The sequence below is a fragment of the Lissotriton helveticus genome, chromosome 6 (genome assembly GCF_964261635.1).
Source record: "Lissotriton helveticus chromosome 6, aLisHel1.1, whole genome shotgun sequence".
Taxonomy (NCBI): domain Eukaryota; kingdom Metazoa; phylum Chordata; class Amphibia; order Caudata; family Salamandridae; genus Lissotriton; species Lissotriton helveticus.
Window position 1 is genome coordinate 90,487,384 of NC_136067.1, and position 26,544 is coordinate 90,513,927.

The window sequence follows — 26,544 nt, forward strand, 5'->3', positions numbered from 1 at the left end:
CTATGGATCCATTACTGAATACAGAGTGGAGCCTTCATTGGTGCCCCACTCCAGTGCCAACCAACCATTGTGGCACCATCCCCATTCTCATTACTGACTCCAAAGAGGACCAGGACCATGCTTGCCGGAACACAGCCAGTGCTGTTTTCTCTTAATAGGTCTGGAGAGGGAGAGGACCTTATGGTCACAAGCATCCCTTAGATGAGGAGGACAACTTGTATGAGGAGCTGGTGGCGGTCAGTGGGCTAGACACTTTGTCCTGACACTGGCTTGGTCTCTCCTCCTACCGTTTGAACCAGCCTGTCATGGATGATTAACGAAGCACGGATAGTGCCATAAGCAAACAAGAAGGCACGGATAAGTGTTAGAATAGAGTTGGCTGCCGCAATGCATCCGAAAACGGTGAGGTAGAACTTGAGATCCTCAGAGATGCTCGACTGTGCAGGGGCGATGATGGCGGTGGGATGTCTGGTGGATCAGAAACAGTTAAAAAAGATAACACTCTTGATTAATTCATCATAGGTGACTGCAGAAGGCAGATGCAACTTCTTACATGTCTTTTGAACCGACAAATGGCGATAATAATATTGGTCTCGCTTTCGTGCACTGGAGCGACTAGAAAACACAATGATTTATAAAGGATGGGCACATGGTTTAGGAGGCAGTAGGTGATAGTGTTGTGTTAAACAAATATAACTTAATGGGTAACTTAAACATAAAATATACCACACATGTGAAAGTACCAGTACAACAAACACCTTCTACCAGAAACAATTATGAAATACTGTAGTCTTAAATTTTGCCAGCATATTTCTGAAGATTGTATACAAGTGAACAAGCTTATCTGGATAAGAGGAGTTTCTGGTTTTGAGGGTCTTGGTACTGAAATACGCTTTGAGTACATCAAAGGGCTTCTAAATAAGTGGCATGGTATTGGTATATGGTATGGTGTCTTTTGTGTCGCCCACCCTGGGAATGCACTGGGGGCACAGAACATCCCTGCTGGAGCACTGAAAACCTGTTGAAAGTCACAGGAGGCAGACGGTGCAGGCAGTAAGCATGTACAGACATGCTTTGGATAGCAATATCTCATGCTGCACCAACAAGCTGGATTTCATCCCAAGTATTCTTCCCTGTGCCTGCAACCATTCCAAGATGGCTATCTAGCCACTATTGTTTAAAGAATGGAAGTTTCTAAGATGTCTCTACTTCCCACATACCACAACGGTTCTTGCAGCTTTCTGTTTCTCTCTTTAAAAGGTGTCCACATCATCATTTAGCTAAGTCGCAAAGCAGTCAAAGAAAGTTGTGGTGCGTCCTTCACTCCCTTGTTCTCAATTCTGAGAACTACTGAGAACTCTGATTTAGTCAAGTGGGGACTCTCCATCTCTTCTTTACTTACCAGTGCTTGCTACATCTTCATCTGCCTTTCTCCAGACAACTTCCTTTGAATTCCTGAACTTGTTTTGGTTTCCATCGTCTTTCCTTGGATTCCTGTATATCAAGACCTTCACCTGTTTTTTTCCTCAGCCACTGTGTGTTTTTCATCTGTATTCTGGGACCCTTTGCTGCAGACACCTGTCCTTACCTGGTTTGTGCTAATCGTCAAGGACAAAGTGTCTACTAGAGGGATTCGCCCATACTATGGCCAAGCAAGAGAAAGACTAAAGGTTACCGCTGTGTCCACCTATCTGCAGTTCACTCCCTCCTCTGTTTCACTGGTCTCTGATCATATATATATGCCTGCCCTCATCTTCAACTTCCCCTAGAATAGGTCCATCTCGGTGATCGTCACTCCTAGCAGAGCGACAGCACTCACCATCTAATCAGTAAAAAGATATGTGCAAATTTCTGTAAGGGCTGCTCAGGCACGTATACCCTCATGAAGACTATGGTGGGCTAACTACCAAATTTTAAGTTTACAGCCAAGTCAACTGCATTTTTCAGCTAAGTGACTTCCTGTTTCAATGACGGCAGTAGCTTCACTGATAAGAAAAAAACAGTAATGTGTTATCTGCAACTCTTTGGCAGACCAATCAACAATTTTTACACTATCCAAAGAAAGACCCCACCAAAACAGGGAAAGTCCTCTAGAAAGTTATAACTAATACACCCAGATAAGTTGAAAATTGTTTCCCAAAAGCTTGGAGGACATTTTTACATGTTTCTTCTCCATGTACTTAAGTGTCCCAGGCAGGAAAACAACGTCTGGAGTGAGAGGCCAACCTAGATAAAAATGTGGCTTCCTGTGCCCTTTCTGCCAGTAGTTAACCTGTTTCAAGAGTTCTCCTGACAGCAGAGCCGGAAGTGGCTCCACTGTCAGGCATACTGCCACCTATTGCAGTCCAAATGTTGCAGGTACTGGGAAACATTGGCTGACCATGTGTCTCCTGAATTCTGGCAGAAGCCTCATTACCAATCCTTTCTTAACGAAATCCTTATTTTGTCATAAAAAGATATGGGCAGGAACATACGATCCAAAAATCTCCGCATCCTAACTCAATAAACATGGTTATTTGTTTTAATCTCCAAGTTACTTTCAGGGTATAACAATGTGCCCCCATTTGTGAGGTGGCTGGGAATGCCTTATCGATATTCAGACACCCACAATTATCAATATTCTGGGTATCAGTAAGTTTGGGATGTTGGAATTTCATGGTATTTGAACCTGAACCGTAAGGATAGAAATCTAAAATTTAGCACAGAAATCGAGCTGCGCCCGTTTCCTGGTGTAATTTAACATTTTAGCACATTTACCCCCCCAGAAATGTACCCAGATTTGGCTAGTGAAATGCCCTAGAGGGTAAATACTAAGAAATTCCACAGTATTTCCCTATTTCTAAGAACATCATCAATCCCTACACTTTATTAACCGCATGCGCGCTAGCGGTTTTCCCGCTGCACGCTGTGATTTCAAAAATCGCGCGTTACGTGACAAGGTCAGTTCGTCATCCGCGTAGCGCAGGTTACGCCCATGATGAGCCGACCTTGTCATTAGCGCCGAAGGGGTTAAAGGGGGATGTCTGATCTTTCTCCAGCCTTGCCAGACATTTGTGAAACAGCAGAGAAACTAGAAAAGTGAGCTTTAAAATACAATGCTTTGGACATTGGCATTTCACTGGTAGATCCCATTTTATCACAAGCAAAAGTAGGTCGCGGGCAACTAGTATAGTGTGGTGCATCTAAACAGATGTTATTATTTATACTTTTGTATTTCACTTTCAGGAGTTTTCGTTTTACTTTTTTTTTTAAACTATTAACAGCACTCTCATCCGACTGTGGAAACAAGTGTGTGTTGAAACTAAATAAGATAAATTGCTTACTTTGGATCTGCCATTGAAAGAATATGTAGCGGAGCTGCCAGGTCACCTCTGGAAATGTTTCCTCCGGTCTGATTCCTCAAAGTAGATACCCAGTGGGACAGCCACCAAGCAGAGAGGTCACGTGAAGCTGTGAAGACAAGAGGCGGGCTGTTCAAATGAATAAAGTAATGCACTTGTTGAAAGCTGTGATGGGCAGTGGGCAGATTCCCACCAGGAATAAGAGGTAGCGTGATTTGTCATGATGGTGAGATGATCTAACCTTTTTTGACGCCACCAAGTTCACTAAGGATGGAAAGAGGCCACGTAGATGGCCTGGATGGAGGTAGGTTACATCCCTTGGATGTCATAGTGCTTAGACTAGATAGATAGGGCTAATTAAAAATTGTCTAAGAAGAGTTATCACTGATTATTTATTAAGGGAGCTACTAAGATACACTCATGACAGAGAGAAATAACATCTTGTGCTGGAAAAAGTTATCAGCACTTTCAGGAGAACGATAGAGCCTCTACCCTTTAATTTCTAGTCAGTACTTGCATATAATGACTATTCGATCTTCTTTGAAGGGAAGATTTACATGCTTATCTATATTTGAAAGCTTTTGTATCATTTAGGTACGCCTAATAAATCGCACCGAAAGTATCTATTCTGCAAAACATGGAACACCTTGCCAAATGTACTGCATTTATACCATAATATCCCTGGGGAATACCAGGATAGTACTACCATCACATAGTAGCGTTGTACTGCTCTCGCGGGGATGTGCTATCATCATAGGCTAGGTTGCTGCCTAATATGCCTTCCACCTGGCACTAGAAACAGGTGTGCAAATCCCACCAGTTAGGACCGATCACTAAATTTAGATGACTCTGTCTACAACATCCTTAAGGAAATCTCCTGTCCATAATTTCCCTGCATCTCTTCTGCGGCAGAATTCACACTGGGGTGAGGTTTCTCGGAGACATTTTCTCTGGTCCCTGGGACATTTAGGGGTTATCAGTGGTATTTGTGGTGGGTACTTATGTTTACCACTGGTGTGCTAAACCCCTTTTTTTTTATACTGGACTCTCCAGCAGTAGCAGGGCCCAGCAGTCATGGAGGTGTAGTAAGTTTGAAAAGAAGACCTATCACAGTAGTCACACACACAATAACATAAATGTTCCCTCTGAACTATATCTTTATGAAAAAAAGCAATTACGCTTTTTTACATATTGAAAATGCAGGACAGTCAGAAGAAATCTCAAGGTTCCAACACCTATGACAGTGACAATGTAACCCTGGTTTCTTTCTAGTGTTGACACAGTGTGGCTGTGTACTCCGATTAGTATTAACAGTCCAGGGGCAAAGTTATCCATGAGCGAAGGACCACAAACACAGCTGCAAGACCAGGTAAACGTGACTACGTGTCCTCCATGACAATCAAACTGAATTGGCTCCCTCTGCAAGCAGGTGGTACATTTTTGTCCAGAATCTACCTCAAAAGGGGCTTAAACGAAACACACCACACTACCTAAGAAAGAGTCTAACTTTATTGGAAAACCATAAGCATCTTCGGAGCACCAAATATTTATATCTAGGTATCAAGCACTGCAACAAGACAACTTTGTATTGCTGTTTCTCAGGCTGCACATCCAAGATCTGAAATAATATACTGATCAAGATATAACTGGACTTTCTTCCACTTTGTTTAAAAGTTTTAAAAAAACACCTGCTTCTGACAAACACCATAAACATCCACCTCTTATCATGCCAGCAAAGTTTTCTTCTCTCATCATTTCTGTTGATTTTTCAGCGAGCCAGACGCCATGCTCTGAGGAAGCAGACGGTAGAGCTCCTTGCTACCCGCAAAGCCCCCGGCCACGAACAGCAACCATTTCCTCCCTGCTCCAAAGAGGGAGGCCTTCTAAGGTGCCCAAGACCCCCAGGGGGCGCCCAGACATTTCCAGGCGTGCAGCCCCAGAGCTGATGGCCACAACAATATCTCAGCTCCAGTGCTAGAGACCATTCAAAATGGCAGCCCTGCATTGCTCGCAGCAGCCGCACTAGAACTTCATCGGTGGCAGTGAGCCTCACGGAGCTGGTGCCACCTCCCTGTTGTGCCTAAAAGGGGTCAGCGAGGTTGTGGGCCCCTGCGGTAGAGGCACACGGGGATCGCCCATGCCAAACTCCGGAGGACAATGAAAATAGGAGTCCTGCTTTGTTTGAAGTCACGATGGTGAGCCTAATTGGGTTAGTGCCCCCACCTGAATTACGCTCAGCGGGGGTCAACGAATCCCTGAGCCCCTGCGACCCTGCTAGCAGAGGATTGATGGAGCCGGTAAGCAGAGATCACCCGCACCTGGCCATTACTGTTGCTTGTGTCGGCAGCGTGAACCCTTGTGCCCCCGTGCACTGGCATGCTGTTGGAGCCCCCCTCACTCACTGGGTGTGAAGGTGAATTGGGTTTGGGGCGCTTAGGCTCCGAAGCTGCTATATCGACAGGGAGGACGGAGTTAGACCTCCGACCCTCGGTCTAGGTCCACTCTCTCCCCACTGCTCCGCTATGCCGTCTCTTGCCTCCAGACCCCGACCTCCTCTGTGGGAGGTTCGAGGCTGCTGCCCGCCCCAACTGGGACCAGATTGCCTGCAACCACCGTAACCTTTCTCAGTCTTTTTTTTCTTAATTTTTCCCTGTTGTGCCACTGTTATTGTGCCCATCTGTGTCCTGCTCTATTTTCACCACTGTTTTTATTTTCTCGTGCCTGCCTATTTCTTTCGCTGCTGCTGCCCCTGCGGCCCCTCCCCTCCGGATTCCCCCTCCCCCCCGGAATTCCCCCGCTCCTGCCTCCCAGGCTCTCCTCCCTCCCACCTTCCCTACTTAATGGCGGCCGCTGCGTGGTCGCCCAGTGGGTGCGCTGCTGCCAAAGGCAAGCCCGTCTGCGCACATCCGCAATCCAAGCGCCAGGAACCCTGGACCTTTCACTACCCATCGCTACGACACCACCACCCTCCTCGCACTCAACCCTGAAAGACTTGGAGAATGCCAACAGGCCTCGCCGAACACGAACCATGGCCAGTTCTCCTGCCTCAACTTCCGCCAGACCCTCACCGCCACCCCAGCCCCCAACACCGCCGACGCCAGCAACAGCGACCCTACAATGCATCCTCCTCAACGTACACTCCGTGCACAAACACGCCATGGAAATCTGGAACCTACTCGACTCTCTCTGGTCCGACATCGCCTTCTTCACAGAGACCTGGACCAAAGCATCTCCACCTCAACATCAGCACCGCCATCCCAGACGGATACAGATCCAGAGGAAAGACTGCCCCAACCACCCAGGAGGGGGCCTCGCCATCGCCCACAAGAGCACCCTCCACCTCACCACCTTGAGCGAAAGCTTCCCCTCCACCGAACACCTGCACTTCCAGATCCAGACCACCCCCAAAGCCACACTCCGAGGAACCCTCATCTACAGACACCCTGGCCCCAAACACCCTTCGCCACCACCATCACCGACTTCGTAGCACCTCACGCCATCACCTCAACAAACTACATACTTATTGGAGACCTGAACTTCCACCTCGACAACCCCAGGGACCCCAACTCCACTATCCTTTGTGACAACCTTGCCAGCATCGGACTTAAACAACTCGCCAACACACCGACCCACAGAGCAGGACACACCCTCGACCCCATTTTTGCGGCAGGAAACAGCGTCCAATTCACCCACACAATGCAGCCGCTCTGGACTGACCACCACTGCGTACACTTCACCATCAACAAACCCAAAGTACCCAAACCAGCCCCACGCCCACCACGAAGGAACTAGAGAAAGGTTACCGACGAGCAACTTAACTCCATCCTCACCCAAAACAACCACACCTGGGCACCCGACGCAGCCAGAGAACTTCACACCTGGATCTCCAACTGCGCAGACGAGCTCACCCGCTACGCAACCCTGACAGACAACGCCCCAGGAAAGCCCCCTGGTTCACAACCGCTCTCTAAGAAGCCAGACACACCTGCAGATGCCTGGAGAAGAACTGGAGAAACACCAAGACAACCGAAAACCACACCACCTACAAGGACGCCATGACGGACTACCACAATGAGATCAGACCTACCAAGAGGAACTTCCTCCACGACAAAATCCTGGCCAACTCCACCAATTTCAAGGAACTTTTCAGTGTCATTCAAGTATTCACCAACTCACCCAGCAAAGCCACAGACATCACCCCATCCCAAGAACTCTGCGACAATTTCATCGACTATCCATCAGGCACCACAGACGGCCCCGCCCCCCAGAAACACCAGCCAGCCCACTGTCTCCAACTGGACAACGATCATGGCCGAAGACACCGCCTTGACCATGAAATGCATCCACTCCAGGGCCCCCACCAACGCCTGCCCCCTCACATCTACTACAGAGCCGCGGCCGCCATCGCACTCGAACTGCAACGCACCATCAACACCACCTTCAAAACTTGCACCTTCCCAGACACCTGGAAGCGCGCAGAAGTCAGACCCCTGCTCAAGAAGCCCACATCTGACCCTACCGACCTCAAGAACTATCGTCCCATCTCGCTCCTCCCCTTCGCAACCAACGTTTCAGAGAAAACAGTCAACAGGAAACTGACCTGATTCATTGAAGAGAACACCGTCCACGACCCATCCCAATCCGGATTCCGAAGCAACCACAGCACAGAGATGACCCTACTCGCCGCCACAGTCCACATCCGCACCCTCCTGGACCAAGGCCACTCCGCAGCCCTCATCCTACTCGACCTATCAGCAGCCTTCAACACAGTCTCCCACCGCACACTAGTAGCCAGACTACATGACGCAGGCATACAAGGAACAGCCCTGGAGTGGATCTGATCATTCTTCACCAGAAGAAGCCAAAGCATCAGACTCCCACCCTTCTTTTCCGACTCCGACCCTGTGCGTCGTCCCACAGGGTTCATCACTGAGCCCCAACCTCTTCAACATTTACATGGCCCCTCTCGTAGCAATCGTCCGACAACACGGCCTCCACATCGTATCCTACGCCGACGACACCCAGCTCATCCTCTCCCTCACCAAAGACCCCACCACTGCCGAATTCAACTTCCAGAAAGGAATGCAAGACGTCGCAGCCTGGATGACCAACAGCTGCCTGAAGCTCAACGCCGAGAAGACAGAAGTCCTCGTCCTCAGTACCACCCCTTCCGCATGGGACAGCACCTGGTGGCTGACTGCCCTCGGAAGCCCACCTACTCCCTCAGACCACAGCAAGGACCTCGCAATGTACTCAACTCATCACTCACCATGAACCAACAGGTCAATGCCGTCACCTCCAGCTGCTTCAACACCTCCACAAGACCTTCAAGTGAACCCCCATGAGTCAAGGAAGACAGTCACCCACACACTCATCACCAGCAGACTGGACTATAGAAACGCACTCATCAAGTCCCTACTTCACAAACTCCAGACAATACAGAACACCGCCGCCAGACTCGTCCTCGGCATAGCCCGACACAAACACATCAGCGAACACCTACGAAGTCTCCACTGGCTCCCTGTGGAGAAAAGAGTCACTTTCAAAATCCTCACTCACGCCTTCAAATACCTACACAACAACAGACCCAAATACCTCAACGACAGAATCAACTTTCAAGTACCCAAAAGAAACCTCCGATCTTCCAACCTCGCACTGGCCGAAACTCCGCGCATCTACAGAGCCAGAGCAGGTGGAAGATCCTTCTCTCACATTGCAGCCAAGACCTGGAATGAGCTACCTGCAGATATCAGACTCGCCCCCCGCCCTAAAAACTTCAGGAAGACCCTCAATACTGGTCTTTCCCCCCCCACCCCCCCATAGCGCTAGCACGCTTACAATAAACTGCAGCGGTTTCTGTGCTGTTGCCTAGTTTCCCTGCTTTTGAGGGGACCAACTGGACGTGGGGGAATTGCCTGGGTCCTGGACTATTACAGGACGCTCCCTTATTGCCTTGCTCTTGGCCTAGTGGCCTGACATTATTGGCTCACCATGTTCTCCACCTTGCACAGTGCCCCTACCCACGGCTGACGTGCCTCTCCATGCACCACTGGGGGAGCGCATGGGCTATTATTAGCCTCTCACCACATTGGGGGCTTGGGCAGGGGACATTACTGGACTCCTTGATGTCCTTCGAAGTGGAACTGGGAGGCAAACCTCTTGTCACACTTTGTTGACATAGTGATTTGGCCGATTGCTCACACTGGTACAATCTGTGTTTTGTGATGCCAGTCTGTTGTCCCATGCGGGACCATACACGTCTCTCTGGTCATTCACAACATAGGATAGCTGGCCTGTGGGGGTTGTCATCATCTGGGGACCTGCAGGCGGATAGTGGTGTGTAGTGGACCTGAGAGGGCCTTCTTTCTGGTGTTGAAGAAGATCTTGGTCTGCTTTAATTTTTGCTGTTCCCGGCTTGTCTGCATGTCCAGTATGAGGACAAGGTGTATCTTTTCACTGACCATCAGCAGCATAGGACTGAATTAAACTCTTTTACAAGAGCACTATGTGACCTGAGCTGCTTGAGGGAAAAGCCCTTTGCTCCCCAGGTGCCAACGATCTTAACGCAGGGGAACAACTTGCTCTTCTAGGAGACAAGTAGCACTGGAGCAGTTGAGGGCGCTGAGAATGCCACTTCTCCTGGGACTGACGGGGACTTCTTGCAACATCAGGCCCTGGGGGTTCGAGCTAGGGGAGGCTTGCGGGAAATATCCTAAAGAACTGGTATATTTCTTGAGTGTTGGTCCTCCACCTCTAGCTAGCGGCCCCTTCCCCACATATAGTCATCTGTTATGGATCTAGTTGGCCTACTGGCTTTCAGTTAGCTTCTAGGTGTGCCCTGTGTGGTGTGTTGTTTGGACAGGATGGTTGTCTGCTTCAGTCATTAGGGGTGTTGGGGAATACCTTTGTGTGTTACAATGTGTTTTGTTGTGTATCCTTTTGTTTGCTGGTGGTGGAGCATATAAGGTCATAGAGCTAGGTGTGTAGTACAGTGGGGCCCTCCTAGTATAATCAGGAACTGACGATGGTAGGGTAACCGGGTGTTTCTTCCTCTACGTGGCACTTTATTCTTGGCCACCCAAATTAAGTTGCTTACATGGAATGTGCAGGGCCTCTCTTCCCCCCATTAGTGTTATAATGTACTGTCATGTTTGAATAGTAGGGGAGTGCATATTGCACTGCTCTAGGAAAGTCATCTTACAAAGGTTGAGGGCTATGCCCTTCGGACGCGCTGACAGGGCCAACGTTACGCTACTTCCTACTCTGCCTTTTTGAGGGGCACTTTTATTTGGATCAGGCTTGGGGTTCAATTCCGATTGCACAAGGCGGTCATACACCCTGAGGGACATATGTCTTGGTCTACAGGTGGTTGGATGGCAGGGATGTAGCCCTCTTGAACTGAATGCACTAAGCGTGGATGAGCCGTTGTTCCTCACCGGTTTGGCACCCAGCTATTGCTCAACGTCCCCTATAGGAAAGTGTTGAAGGGCGACTTTAATTGTGTGATGGATTTGAGCCTGAATAGGGCACACCCCCCACAGGCATACTGGCAGCGGCTGTGGGCCGGACAGTGAGATTTAGTGGACTGTTGACGAGTAAGGCACTCAGAGGTTCACACATACTTTTATTGATCTGGCCTGCATGATCTCGAGGTTCGGCTGGATAGACTTTATACGTGTAGGACACCTTATTGCAGGGTAATAGAGGTGGAATATTTAGCAAAGATGTACTCTGATCATACTCCAGTGCTGGGTATCTTCCAATGGTCCTTACCTAGCTTACCTGGTAATTTAATTCGGCTCTTCTGAATGACAAGGCCTTCCAGGATTTACTGAAGAAGCACATCTGGCAGTACGGGCATGGTAATGCAGGTTCAGCCTCATTGGTCGGGGTGGAATGGGAGGCCATGAAGGTGGAGATTCAGGGATATTGTATTTCCAGTAGAATGGGGGTACGTACCCAACTACTTTCAGATATCAAGCGGTAGGAGGCTGAGTTAGGTGTTGTATCCAGTGGGCTGGAGGGAACTCTGGATAGGACAGGGCACCTGCTGGAGGAGCTGGAGAAATTGTTTGAGTTGGTTGAGTGCCTTGATTATAAGGCGAACTTAGCTAGGGCCCATGCAGAGGGAGATAAATTGGGCAGGATGCTTGCATGGCTTCTGTGGGGTGTCAGGGTGGTCACACTATACTTTAACTAAGTGACCCCTCGGGCGAGATGTCTTTACACAGTAGGAGATCAATGAGGTGTTCCTGCAGCACTACCGTGACCTGTACTTCTTGGAGGTGGCGAGTATTGAGGTGGAAATGCTGAATTATATTGCAGAAGCTTCCCCAGCGTCCTTTGAGTCAGCAGTGGTGGAACAGCTGGGTGCAGATATTACAGAGCAGGAGGTACGGGGGCCAATTAGGAAAATGGCAAGGGGTAAGGTCCCTGGCCTTGATGGTTTGCCGCTTGAATTCTATGTAGCACTCACTTTGGACCTTGTCCATAGAGTTGTGGCACTTTTCAATGACTCTAATGCAGTGTTCTCAGCTTCCTCCTTTGCTGCAGGAGGCCGCTATTGTCGCACTTCCAAAGAGGGATAAGGACCAGCTTTTTCTAGATTCTTACCGCCCCCTTTCTATACTCAATGCTGCCTACAAGATCCTGAGTAAGATATTGGTGATTAAGGTATTTCCGCATATGTGCTCTCGAGTGCATCCTGTTCAGACTGCCTTCATTTGCACGCGTAGGACCATGCCTAACATCTGGCAATTGTTCCTGACATTGGACCATCAGGAGGGGTAGCAAGCGGAGACACTGGTCATCACGGTAGATTTTAGGATGGCTTTTGATTCACGCCACTGGAAGTTTCGTTATCCCACCTTGTTTGACAGGGGTATGGGCCTACCCGTTATCAAGTGGACAAAGCTTCTTGTCGCTAAAACCTTGGCTAGGATCCGTGCTGGAACCCTGATCTTGGAAGCCTTTGCAGTTGAAATGGGCACCCGGCAAGGTTGCCCTTTACCAACCCCGTTTGCGTTCACCATGGAACCATTTGCTTGCACGGTAAGCCGGGGTTTAGTTACCAATGATCATGCCTCACATCTGATTATACGTATACAAGGGGGAGGGATACTAACCTCAGGGATGTGGTGGTGGCATTGCCGGATATCAGTGTTCACTCTGGACTGAAGGTCAATTGGGATAAGTCTTATGTCTACCACCTGAGGGGTTATGTGCTTCAGCGCTGTTCAATAGCTAGGTGTGGCCATTTATCACTCTTTCAAACTGCTGTATGAGGGGAAACGTCTGGCGGACGCTTGCTGGGTTGTGATGCTCGGTTGCCTGCTGGACTACATTGCCTTTGTGAGTGAGTGTCTGGGTGGCCGTTTCAAAAATGATCTTATCCCCCTGTCTCCTGTATTTGTTTGCAGTCCTCCCACTGGAGGTGCTTCAAAAATTCTTCCTGGAGCTGAACGGTGTGTTGCTGTCACTATACTGGTGCACCTCACGCCACTGTATGGCCCTTTGGAAATTGCGCCTCCCTGTGACCAAGGGGACCCAGCAGCTCCCGACCTGGAGCTATATTATTTGGCAGCGCAACTCCAGTGGGTGGTACGCTGAGGTTCCGATCTGTGGGATTGTGTGGGAACTAGTGAGTGTGGCTCTTCATCTGAATATCTACTCCTTTGTATCCTGCTGAAGCTGAAGGCTGCTTCCAGGGTATGAACATTAAACATCCTGGTTAGGACGGGACGCTGTTTTGGGTTTGAGCCTTGCTGTGGACCCAGAGGCTGGCCGCGTACTCCTGAGATGTCCTTCTTTTGGTGATCCGATGTTGGGGATGCCCGTGAGTTGGGGAGGGGGTGGTCGGGGCTCTGTGAGTGGCCAGCGACTGGGATTGCTGTCCTGGGTGATCTTTTAGCAGGGGGGGGGGTGAGTGGGGGATCGTGTACTATCTTGGACATTCAGGAATTGTAAGATCTCCTGGTCGGGCATTTCATACTCCATGGTGCCCTAACTCACCAGATGCCAGAGTGGTGGGGCTGTGGTATTGCGTAACCTCCGGAGCATGAATGTTTGCCCAGTCTTTACCTTCTTATGAGGTGGACGAAGGAAGTAACATTACTATATAGGGCTTTGCTGGAAGGAGTGCAGCCGGCTGTCTGGTCACATTGCGAGAAAGATCTCAATTCATTAATCATCTTGACTGACTGTACGAGAATCTGGCTCTAGACTGCCCAGAAATGCCCGCTACAAACGTATTCAATTCATTTATCTTCATTGGGTCTATCTGACCCCCTGACGTATACATGCCATGCTTCCGGCTGCATCCTCAGAGTGCCCCTGCTGTGCCTGTGCTATTGAGGATGTGGATTTCTTCAACATGGTCTGGTCCTGTCCACTTTTACTACCATACTAGACAACGGTCCTCGAAGTGGTTCCAGGGACCACAGATGTTTTCCGAAGTCCTCACCTCTGACTGCTAGGCCTCCGTGAATGCACAGCGGCTACGAAAACTACTGCTAGCTTCTTGGACTTGACTTTAATCCTTGCCCGCAAACAGCTGACTATGAGCTGGAAGTCTGTCTGTGGCCCAGATGCATACTGTTGGTGATTGGAGTTGGTGAAATGGGCTGAATGTGAAAGTGAGGCGTTTTACAAGAAGGAGGCTAGGGGGAGAGGAAGGTGTCGATTTTACCAGCATGAGGTACTATATTACTGGTGTGTTCACCGGTGGACTGTGGGGGCCCTGTGATCATAGACGATTCCACTTCTGGGGGGGGTCCTCTTGAGTCACTGAGTCTAGGGCGATGAGGCCAGCCTCGCCGAATTTCTCTTAGAAGCTATCAGGTCTCTCTGCATTCTTGCTCTAATTGGTCTCTCTGTCGTGGATTTTGGGATCATTGGGGAAGAGCCCAACTGGTTTTCTTGGTTGGGGATGTAGTGATACACTTCTGCTGTTACACAAGACCCATAACTCTGAGGGCCTCCGTGCTATTCTTACTGTGCTGCCTCATTCATGACTGGCATGCTATCATTGTTGTTACCGCTTATTGTACATCTTTTCTTTTAACAATATGCATTTATTTTCCTCTATGTTTTGCCTGCTGGCTATTATTGTATGGTATGGTTTTCTGTGTTGTATTAAAAAACTAAATAATTTTAAACTCTACTCAGACCTGGCCAGCACCCAAGTCTATCAATAGTGGAGCACATTTTTTTTTCTCCATAAGATGGTAGTCTGCCTACTTTTCCTGGAAAATGCTAGTTATCTTTACTTTAGTTTATGGTCAAAACCATGCAAACATGGTCGCTTGTGGGTTGTAAGAATATGCATGGAAGGGCAGCCACATTGACATTATTTCGTTCATGAAGTACAACAGGTCATTTCATACCTGCCTATGCCCCCCTCCCCACAGACACACTCTTGTAGACATCTTGAAATATTTTGATTTCCAAAGTTTAACCAAATCTCTCCAAGATGGTCACTTAGGACTGCAAATACGTACTCACACAAAGCAGCTATTGTGTAATTTTTTTTAGCAACACTTTATTCTTTATGTATTTTTTCAAGATGGTGTAAGGTTATATTGAAGCAGTAAATCAAGAAATAAAATATGAGCGAGGATTCTGCGCAACGGACAGAAGCAAGCAGGCAATAAACCAGACTCTATCAAAACAACAAATGATAAAAATAAAGCAGGGTGGGAAAAGAGTGAGGAGTGGCATAGAAAGTGAGCAACGGGCGAGTGAGGAAGTGAGTGGCCCAGTAGCAGTGAACAGGGGCGGGACCATTGAAGTAACTAAAAAAAAGAAATGAAGCGGCCCGGTATAAGAGGGGGAGGGGAAGGAGAGCAACTGCAGGCGCTGAGGAGGTGGGAAACAGAAAGAAGGCGGATGAGGAAGAAAGAGAGGAAAGCCATGCCCTCTTGTGGACTACTAAACACAAATTATAAATATTTCTCTGGTGTCAGTGGAAAGATACAATTCATTCACATTATGGTATAGAAGCTACGCCCCCAGGAATGGTTGCAGGGGTTAGGGGGATATGGGGACAGAATCAAGAATAGGGAGAAAGGCCACTGAATCAGGAACATTGAACAAAGGTAGGCAATAATGCCATTCAGTCATGAGCAAGGGGCTGACCCAAAACCCACTATTTTACACTGAAATATCACCAGTTTATTAGTAACAAATCCTATACAATATGTCCACAGAGCGTACCATAATTGCACGCTGGCAGAATAGTTATATCTGTCAGCTACCACCTACATGTTTCTTACCACAATTGAGACTTATTAATTCATAAAGTACATATCTTAGCATTTGGGCAATGCAATCAGCTAACACTCGAGTGTCACACAGATTGCAACTGCAGATTGTGAAATACTCAGAATAAGAGTCTTGAGTTACCTTCTGTTAAGAGGAAAAAGCACAGGATGGCACATGCCAAAGGTGTACCCACTGCACTGCAGTATGCCCTGTAGACCAGGGAGGACACCAGGCCTTCCTTCTTCTCTTCCTCATCGATGAGGTTAAGGCCATACCCAGGTTCCTCTGACACCTGCCCTTTGTCTGCATCACGATAGTGACTGGCATCAGTTTGAGGCTGCTCCTCTGTCTTCTCCTCATCTTCAGACTGATCTCCTAGGTCCATAAGGCTCTCACTCTGTTCCTCGTTATCATCCTTTTCTTCGTTGTCGCCCTCAGATGATGCTAAGAAGACAGAGAACAATGAAGACATCAAACAAGAAGCACAACCCTAATGTGTTCACGTTAGATTGGGAAAGCTGATATGCCTGTCCAGGAATGATTTATGAAGCTTCTGTTATTCCCTGGAAAACAGTCATAGCAGTGGGTGCATAGTTCTATTACACCTATGTAATTTATTAGTAAAAAAAAATAGATGAAATGTAAAATAAACACAACCCTCTTTATCTAGGAATTCTATTGGGGTGCCTGGCCCAGTGTATATTTTCCTTGGTTGGACATCCATAAAGTTCACTTGAGAAGGGAAAACAGCTTAACACTTGTTGAAATAAACAGGGTGCTATTGATTCAGTCCTCCAGATCACAGCCCTTCTAGGGTGACTAAGAACATCACTAAAGGTTAACCTGAGGTTTATCCCAAAATCCTTTCTCAAAACTCAGTACTTTTGCATAAGTTATATAATCTGATTGATACTTCCATCTGCAGATTCCTTACCTTAAAATATACCCCAGGCGTCAGACTGGATCCAGACATTTTTAGCAACCCCCTGGTGTGCAGGTAGGTGGTGTTGTTTGGCTCTTCCTGGTGTCATTGGCATTGTCCGTGCAAGCATGGTGCCTATATAGGTGCCATCCAGATGCACTGACCTTAGTTTTTTCTTTTCTCTGCCACCAGAGCAGATCCGAATAAGCTCCCCAGAGTCCTTTTTTGACTGGCTTTTTTCAACATTTCTTTTTAACTATTTTTTGGAGATGTCCCTGAAGAAACCTACTGGCTTCAGGCCTTGTGGTGCCTGTCACAGACAGATGTCTGTGACGGATCCCCAATTAGTGTGTAAACGGTGCATGGAGCTGGACCACAACTCCGTGGCATGTTTGAAGTGCAAGACCATGAACCCTAAGGTCATTCACGAGCCAGCCATGAAGCTTTTGTTCGCTCGTCACGTTCCGAGTCCTGTTCGGGAGGGAGGTCTCAGGCCTGCTTCGGAGTCACTCGCATCAATCCTCATCATAATCCTAGACTTTTTCAGGTAAGTCTCACAAGAAGAAATCTAAGAAGTCAAAGCACGCTTCAAATTCTCTGCATCTCTCTCATCCTTCTGATGAGGACATAGAGCCCGGCCTTGCTCTCAGGTTGTTCCTGTGGTGCTGGTTTCTGACATTGGGTCCGCTCCAACTTTTCTCGGGTTAACCACAGCTACCTCTGCCCAACTACGAGGATTTTAAGAGGTCTTGAGTCTCATTTTTGAGCAGTTGAACCCCTCTGGAGCGTTTTTTGTGCCCAAGGGTTCGGAAAGGTCTCCGACTGGGGCTCTGCCAACGGGAATACCCTCATCGCCAGTCAGGCCCTTGTAATTCATAGAGGATCCGTATTAGCCCCGGCTGCAACTTCTTGACCTCCTATGGGGACTATTCCAGTGGCATCGTTCCTGGAGCCACTGATCCCCATCGGAGGTGCAGATCCCATAGTAATTACCGATTCTGATACAGAGCAGGACAGGCGTCACTCAACGACGACCAGGCCCACATGTCTTGAGTTGGAGAAAGCGCTCTATTTTCTTGGAGGGGATAGAAAGGATCCCTATGGCTACACCAACCCCGTAGCCTAACACGTGGTCAATGACGTCTGGTACAGGGACTTGCCTGATGCCAGTGGTCTAGACACCTCACCAGAAACTGGCCTCCGCTCTTCTTCCACAGCAGCTATTGAGGAAGGGACTTTTTTGCGATGGTGGTCTAGAGGACGGCTGAGATCCTGTAGCTGCCCATGATCAAGGTCCAAACAATGACCTGACAGTGGTGCTTCAGCCTAGGGTATCCTCAGCAGAACCCTGGCTCCCTGTTAATGATGCCCTCACAGATGTCCTGCTTGGGGCCTGGGCCAATCCCTGCACAGGCACTCCTGTGCACAGGACCATCGCCTGCCCCCATCGCCCAACACATGGGCACCGAGCCTTACTCTCCCAGCACCCTCCGAATCCATTGATGATGGAAGAGATGCAGCAAGGTTCACTATCAGTTGTAGATTGGGTACGCCAACTTGCTGGATCACACGGTGGCTCTTTGATGTTACACCTGGCTAAGGAACCTGGCTTTTTGGTAGCTGTTCAGGTTCTGGTGACAAGGCGAATTTGGCTCTATACCCATTTCAGGACAGTAGGACCACCGCTAGGTCATTGGAGCTCACCATGGCCCCGTGACGGTCGCAATCCGCCTTCCGCGGCTACGGTAGGGGCTATCAGCCATGTCCATTTCCCCCTAGCCACCACGGCAGGTATCACAGTTCCTTCATGGAAGTGGCTCCCAAAGACCTAGTGGGAACCAGAGCCAGAGGTTGAACCAATCTGCCACCCCTTCCGGCAACCTCAACTCAGAAGCCTCTTTAGTTTTGTCCTCCTACTACCATGGTTTTCCTTGTTTGTGGCGGGATCCAGCACTACTTGGCTCAATGGTGGGAAATAACTTTCGACAAGTGGGTGCTTCAGATCGTCCAGGAGGGCTTTGCCCTAACATTCCACCAGGCCCCACCACCCTTGCCACATCCACTGATCGACTGACAGAGAATTATCTCTCGCTATTGGGTCAGCAAGTACTGGCTTTTCTGGCCAAAAGAGCCAATGAGAGGGTAGCAACATCAGAAGTAGGTCATGAATGCTATTCCTGTTACTTTCTGGTGCTGAAAAAAGATGGATGCCTCCATCCTACTTTAGATCTACATCCCCTCCCAGGCGGAGGGGGATGGTCCGAGGATGAGGACTTCAGTCTTGTCTGAGTTCAGTTTCAGACGGCTGAGCTTCATCCATTCCGCAACGTCTTTCATTCCTTCCTGGAGGTTGGCTCTGGGGGTGGTGGGGTCGTTGGTGAGGGAGAGGATCAGCTGGGTGTCGTCAGCGTAGGAGATGATGTTTAGGTTGTGTTGGCGTGCAATGGCTGCGAGGGGGCTCATGTAGACGTTGAAGAGGGTCGGGCTGAGTGAAGAGCCTTGAGGAACGCAGCAGATGATTTTGGTGGCTGCTGAGCGGAAGGGGGGGAGGCGGACTCTCTGAGTTCTGTCGGAGAGGAAGGAGATGATCCATTCTAGAGCTTTCCCTTGGATCCTGGCGTGGTGGAGGCGGGTTGTTAGGGTGCGGTGGCAGACTGTGTCGAATGCGGCAGAAAGGTCGAGGAGGATGAGTGCAGCAGTTTCCACGTTGTCGAGCAGGGACCTGATGTCGTTGGTAGCTGCGATGAGGGCGGTCTCGGTGCTGTGGTTTGCTCGGAAACCAGACTGCGAGGGGTCAAGAGAGCCGTTTGTCTCGAGGAAGGCGGATAGTTGCTTGTTGATGGTCTTCTCCATGACTTTGGCAGGAAAAGGGAGGAGCGAGATGGGGCGGAAGTTCTTGAGGTCCATGGAGTCAGCGGTGGGTTTCTTCAGGAGGGTGCTGAGCTCCGCATGTTTCCAGCTCTCCAGGAAGGTGGCGGATGCGAAGAAGCTGTTGATGATGTTCCGGAGTTGGGGTGCGATGATGGAGTTGGCTTTGTTAAAGATGTGATGTGGACAGGGGTCGGCTGGGGAGCCGGAGTGGATGGTGTTCATCATGCGGGTGGTGTCTTCAGTGCTGACCGAGGTCCAGGTGCAGAGGGTGGAGGTGGGGGTGCTGGTTGGGTGGTTGGGTGAGTGGTCTGGGCGTCGAAGCTGTTGTGTATGTCGGCGATCTTGCGGTGGAAGAACGAGGCGAGTGAGTCGCAGAGGTCTTGCGAGGGTGTGATGTCATTGTTGCTGGCGCTGGGGTTGGAGAGCTCTTTAACGATGCTGAAGAGTTCCTTGCTGTTGTGGGTGTTGTTGTTCAGTCGTTCTCTGAATGTTGTCCTTTTGGTGGTGCGTATCAGCTGGTGGTGTTTGCGGATGGCGTTCTTGATGGCTGTCATGTTTTCTGTTGACTGGTCGTGGCGCCAGGCTTTCTCGAGGGTATGGCAGGTTTTCATGGAGTTTTTGAGGTCGTTGGTGAACCACAAGGCTTTCTTGCTGCCGGGTCTGCTGGGAGGATTCTTCAGTGGTGCAAGGGCATTGGCGCAGTTGGTGAGCCACTGTGTGAGGTTGCGGGCTGCTTCGTTGGAGTCCGTCGTGTTGGTGGGAGGGTTCTGGCTCAGGGAGGTGGTGAGCTGGTCGGCGGTGATCTTGCTCCAGCATCTTCGGGGAACCTGTTGCGGGTGGTGGTGGGTCAACTCCGTTAGGTTAGGTCTTAATAACAGAGAAGAATGGGAATGCCTCACTTGTCTGAAATGGGGCCACTATGGGGAACATTTGGGTTCTCCCTTTACAGTCAGGTAGTGGAAATACTGTAGGAACACACTGGAGTATGGGTGACAACGTTAATTAAAAAAATAATAATTCTTATTATTAAGTAAACAGGTCAATCCAACCAGATACACAATGAACATCAAGTAATCATGTTTTACATAGCCTCCGTTTCGGGTAGAGCAACAATGCACAGTTGTGTTGGAGGGCACATACATCAATCATGTCATTACATTGCACCTATTAGGATTTTTAACTTTCCCGAGTCAGTGTTCCCACTCCCGTTACTAGGATCTGTACTTTTCCCATGGGCTACATATCTTTTCCCACTTCTTTGTTCTGCCAGTTGGCACCAGTCCATGTCTGATATCCAGCCAGAGAGTTTTAGTGGATCTTGTGCCCCCCACAGCCAAGCAATGTTATGTTTTGCCACCCCAGAGGCCAACTGTAGCCACATCTGCATGTGTGCTGGCCATCGATCTTCTCCCGTGATCGGGACCAAGAGCCAACGTGCCTCTGGTTGAATGCAAATCCCAAGATCCTCTGACATCACCCCAGCAACCCTCGTTCAGAAGCGTTAAACTCTGGGGCAGTCCCAGATGATATGGAAGAAAGTGCCGGCTTCACCGCACCCCCTAACACACTGGTCCCAGATCGCCCTCCCGATCCTATGCTGAAGGGTACCGGGATAATACGTAGGATTCTAAGTTGGATACGTTGAAATCTCATTCTTAAGGTGATCTCTCTGGGGCTCTGAATTGCATCCCACCTGTCATCATCCTCTAGCAGTCCTAAGTCCATTTCCCAGGCTGCCCTGAGTGGACCCAAAGGATCAGGAAGGTTATTCATTAACTTCCTATATGTGAGGGAAATCGCCTTGTCAGGAATAGGGTCCAATAATAGTCGGTCTTCTAAGGGGGACTACTCAAGTAGTGACTCCCCTTCCGGGACGTGGCACCTCAGGGCATGTCTCAACTGTAGGTACCTGTATTGTTTATTATCTGTCAGTTAATATTGCACCGCCGACCCAACGAGGAGCATTGCCTATGATGAAGCATGACACCTGAAAGGGTGTGTGAGGCCACTACATCCAACAAAATGGATGCCCTTCTGTAGGACTCCACTGAGTCCCTACCACATCCAGACACTCACGTGACCTGTACACGTACTCTCTTCAGGAACAGCCCAGTACTTCTTTGTAACACATTGACTTCAAGGGCGAATGCTGTGGCTGGACCTACTACTCTCCTTGAGGGGTGAATTCGCCTTTCCTATCGGATACATCTCCCTTTGTTTGTAAACGTTAAAATGTTGTGTTAACATGGATTTATAGATATTCATTTTGGGTGGATTGAATTGATACATTTGTCCTGAAGAGGGTGGTATAGTCCAATTAAGATCACCAAAACATGTTGATAGATTTACAAACAATTCCCACAGTGCTTGGACAAGTATGTCATTGAACATATTAAAAAAAAAGCCCAATGACAAATTTAGTGGGGGTGCAATTCTTTCTAAATAACAGATTGGAGTTTTTTAGATACTTTGCCTCCACTTGGGTTTTTAACTACACTTGATGTATTGTTTTTATTTATATGTTCAAGGATCGAGGTTGGACTACGGTAACGTGCGCTACCTGGGGTTTACCAAGGCCGTCACACGCCGCCTCCAACTGGTACAAAACGCTGCAGCACGGCTTCTTTGTGGTTGCCGGAAACGAGACCACATCTCAGAACGCCTGAGGGAGCTTCATTGGCTTCGTTTTGAAAATCGGGTAAAGTTTAAGGCCTTGAGCTTCATGCACAGGATTAAAATCGGAGTAGCTCCCCTATACCTTCAGGCGCTTGTAATTTCCTACACCCCTGCTCGCTCACTCCGCTCCTCGTCGCATCATCTCTTTAGTGTACCTAAGTTTAGGATCACTAGAATGGGTGGAGGTTCCTTTTCGAACTTAGGACCCAGACTGTGGAACTCACTTCCCTTGGACATTCGGATGGAGAATTGCCATATGCGTTTTCGCAGAGCTGTGAAAACTTGGCTTTTCGACCAATAAAATCGCCGGCAGGAGTTTTGCTGCATTTGTCTTTTAGCGCCGGGAAACCCTCATGGGTAGCTGTTGCGCTCAATAAATTCAATAAATTCTTAAACAAATAAAAATATGTGATGTATAGTTGATCCATGTCATATATATTTAATGTATTGTTGATTGTATTATTCATGTTGTATATGGAGGTACACTGTTGGGTTTTGCCATAATATTTTTGTGGATTCTTGTTTTATTAAATATTTTGATTCCATTCTGTATATGTGTTTTCATTAAGGTCCGGTAGTAGGAAGTATGGAGACTGGATGTAAGTAAGTTTTTTAAGGTCACATCTTTTGGTAATATGGGGCCCCTCCACTAAAACAGTTTACTCCTGCCAACTGGACACATTTGTGGCTTGGTGTACTACCAAATCTGTTGATCCTCTGTCTGCACATGTGTCCAAAGTTTTTTTGTTTGTCTAATCCCCAGCCCGGCAAAGCTTTGCTTTGGGCACAGTTAAAGGATACTATCGCCATTTCCACCTTTCCTGCTCAAGTCACATGTTATAACTCATTTCTTCCAAAGGATTACAACACATGATTTCTCCTAAGCCCATCAGTATGCCCAATGGGACGTTAACTTAGTCCTTTTCATATGCGCTCACCATTTGAGCCTATGCACAGATGTCCTCTAAGATTGCTAACCATTAAAACCATTTTCCTTGTGGCAATTACATCTGCCGAGAGGGTTAGTGAGTTGCAGGCCCTTTTTGTTCAACCCCCATATACAAACATTTTACAAGACTAACTGGTCTTTAGGACCATTGCTTCCTTTTTATCCAAGATGGTTACACCCTTTAATGTCAGGCAGACTGTCACACTGCCTACTTTTTTAACTCCTTCATCCTACCAAGCAACAGGAAGGACCGTCCGGACCCAAAAATAGCTTTGTCATTTTACATTCTAGGTGAACGGTCGACTGTTTGTTGGTTTATGGGTGCGAAGAAAGGTAATACAGTTCACAAAAAAATCATCTCCAATAGGTAAAAAGCAGCACCCTGAGGGTTTAAGAGCTAATTCCACCAGAGCTTAAGCGGAGATCAGTGAGTTAGCGAAAGTGGTCCTAGTTCGGCCAGGAAGCTTTGTGGGCATCACTGCACACGCTTGTCAAACAGAACTGCCTATACAGTCAGGTTCGGAGTGATGGGTACTTTGACCAGATGGTCCTCCAGGACTTCTTAGTGTCACACAGTCTGCAGACCCTCCCAAAGGGAGGAATTGATTTAGTATCAATTCTATCTATCAGATGGACAAGTTACACACCTTAGGTAACGCCTTATCTGATAACTGTAATTTGTTTACAGCTGAAGAAGATCCTTCAGGACTGCACATTGACACTCTAGTCCTTCCTACTCTACTTGGCTCCATGCTTCTGGTGCAGAAATACAGTGAAGAGCTGAGGTCAATGAGCTGGGGAGGCGCCTATATGAGCACTATATAAGTCACTTCTGGCGCAGACAATGTCAAATGTGCTACGCTGTGCGGAAGATTGCCACCTACCAGCATGCAAGGGAATTGCTAAAAAATATCCAGATTGGGTTTGGCACCCTGGCACCTGGGGAATATTCTATGGTAAGGAAACTGCGGCTAGATAGAGTCTCTTCCAAAGAAGGTATTACTGAAGGTTAAGAAACTTATTCTAATCCACGTGGAGGATGCCATTGCTATTCCTGAATCTCTTTCTGCAATTCAGAATTTGCTTGTTGTTCAGGATTCACTTAATATTCCTGGATCCATCTTCTTAGATAGAATTCCCTTCATGTGCTCTCTCCTTAGCTGAGGATTCTCTCCAGGATTTACTTCCTTGGATCAGAACTCCTGATCTTTCCATAATCTCTCTTAACTAAGACTACACTTGCTATTCCATGATTCCTCTACCCAGCTTTGAATTTGCTCTTTATTTCAGGATCCCTCTCTTTACCTCAGGATTCACTTATGGTCGCCTAATTCCTCTCCTTGGTCTACACATTTCCCATTTTTTCCCAGGAGGTTTCTCCTTATCAGAAGATTCCCCCCAGACTCAGTCTTTTTGGTCAGGATTCTGTTTTGAATTCCAGTAACCCTCTACCTACCTAAGGAGTTCATCTCTCTTCTGAGATTCCTCTCCTCAGTGCAATTTTCCCTCTATATTCTTGGATACATCTCCTTAGACCTCTCACTATTCACTGACTTTTACAGAAGCTGTTTATCTTAGAAAGCCATCTCTAATCCAAGGCCCCTCTCTTTAATTTTCTTCAGCACAGAAATCCCTTCACGATCCCTCTCCTTAGCCAGAATTCCCTTGCTATTTCAAGATTTCTTTTCTGTGCTTACAATTCCCTATAGGATTCTTCAGTTCAGCTCCAGAATTCTCAGCTACACAAGCATTTTACTCCAAGCTCACATTCCCTTGCCTTTCCTTCCCTTACTCTTCATTTTAGTTTACTAAACATTGGCTTTCTCAATTGCGCCAGAAGCCCTTACCTGGTGATGCAGGTTGGAAGCCTGAGCTGGACACCATTTCACTGATATTATGGTGTTATCATGTGGCATGAGTCAGTGGTGGAAGTGGTAGCCTTCCGGGCACCATTCCTCAAGCACAGAGAGAGGTCATGATAGATGAGGCTGTTTTAAGCATGCAGAGATGGTGGGGAACAAATGAGAAGGTGACTGCCATCCACACCTTAGCCTGCTCTTCATGTATCAGACACAGCAATAAATGAAGCGGCAAAGAGAGAATGAATTCAGTCTCACCCTACATCATCTTTTACTATCATGATTCTGCAATAGTGAGATTAGATGAAAAAAGCACGTCACAAATGTGATATTGCGAAAGATTTACTAGTCTACTGTTCTTACCCACAGACACTTTCTTTCTTCTCTTGCTCCTGTGCTTAAGTGTGGCTTCCACCAATGGAAGAATATCAGAGGGTGTGCCTAAAGGAGGAAAGTCAGCAAAAAGAAGTGTAAAAAACTATATCCTCACTGTCAGAGCCTAGATATTACATGTACACACAGTTATATGAGTTAATGTTTAATATGGGCTTATAGCCAACGTCACCTTCCTGACAGGATTTAGGAAAAGGAATGGTGTAAGCATCAACTATGAAGCATGGTTTAATGGTGAATATGCCATTAGCAGGGTGAAAGTTACTGGTTAATACGAAGGGTGTAAGGTTAGTACATTGATTAATGAACTGTGGCTGGAAGGCAAGCTAGTGTTTAATTATCTTGTGTATTTTTCTGTAGCTATCTATGTAGCACGAACCTTGCCCAGGAGGGCAGAAGAGTACTTTACATAAGGCATTTCTCAAGTCGAGTCCGTTACATAAGTACAGACAATGTTTATGGAAGATGAGTGTCAATTATACTTATACAGGTACAAGCAAAGACATGACTACATTCATATCAACTGTCAAGCAGATGGAAAGCAGTGATGAAACAGGAAGGAGTGTGTGAGGAAAGGATTTGAGTTCTGTCCAGAGGGTGTGCTGGAGACAGGCCTAGATGAATTGAGAACTCTTCTCAGACACTGGTGTCTTGTCTTTGACCCCCGTGGGAACTCCAATTACAGGAGGTTCATGCTGCAGGCGAAGCTAAAGAGGGAAATAAGGTGTGTTGAAGAGTAGACCTACTCACTGCTGTACATGGCCTTGAAGATGATGCAGAGTGATTTGAACTTGACATGAGCTGGCAAAAGGAGCCAGTGGAGATTCACAGTGTGGGATAATGTGGCTAATTTTGTGTTGGCAGTGATCAGACGTGCAGCTGTAAGCAAGATAGCTTAAGGAGCAAGTGTGTAAGATAGAAGATTTAATGAGCAGGCCTTGCTACAGCAATGCAGGGGAGAATCTTTAATGCAATGTGTTCAGGGTGCTCTGTATGGGTAAACTGACTTGGTGTAACTTTGTGGCTTGCTTTAGATACAACGGCAAAAAAAATGATTGCAAGCACAAGGAAATGATGGGCAGAGTGTTGAACATTGCAAGCACGCACCCCCAGTCAACTGATCTGGGTTAAATCCATCATCCTTTAGCTCACTCCGCCACCCCAGTTCAGACATGGCCATGTGCAAATCAGTCTGACCCTGTGCCTCATGGAAACAGTCCAGCCCGAACTGCCAAGCCATGTCTTCCTGGACCGGAAACACGCTTCCTAGGA

The 26,544-nt window shown here is 47.9% G+C and overlaps 1 protein-coding gene across 1 annotated transcript in view; it reads right to left on the minus strand.

Annotated features, from left to right (window-relative positions):
* LOC144762269 (ATP-binding cassette sub-family C member 10-like) overlaps positions 1-26,544 on the minus strand; it is a 392,992-nt gene that overhangs the window by 180,816 nt on the left and 185,632 nt on the right. The window contains exons 11-14 of the mRNA XM_078647410.1: positions 25,243-25,320; positions 15,744-16,046; positions 3,324-3,450; positions 288-468 (exon numbers count right to left, since the gene is read on the minus strand). Coding sequence (XP_078503536.1) covers positions 288-468; positions 3,324-3,450; positions 15,744-16,046; positions 25,243-25,320 — 689 coding nt within the window. The remainder of the gene's footprint in view (positions 1-287; positions 469-3,323; positions 3,451-15,743; positions 16,047-25,242; positions 25,321-26,544) is intronic.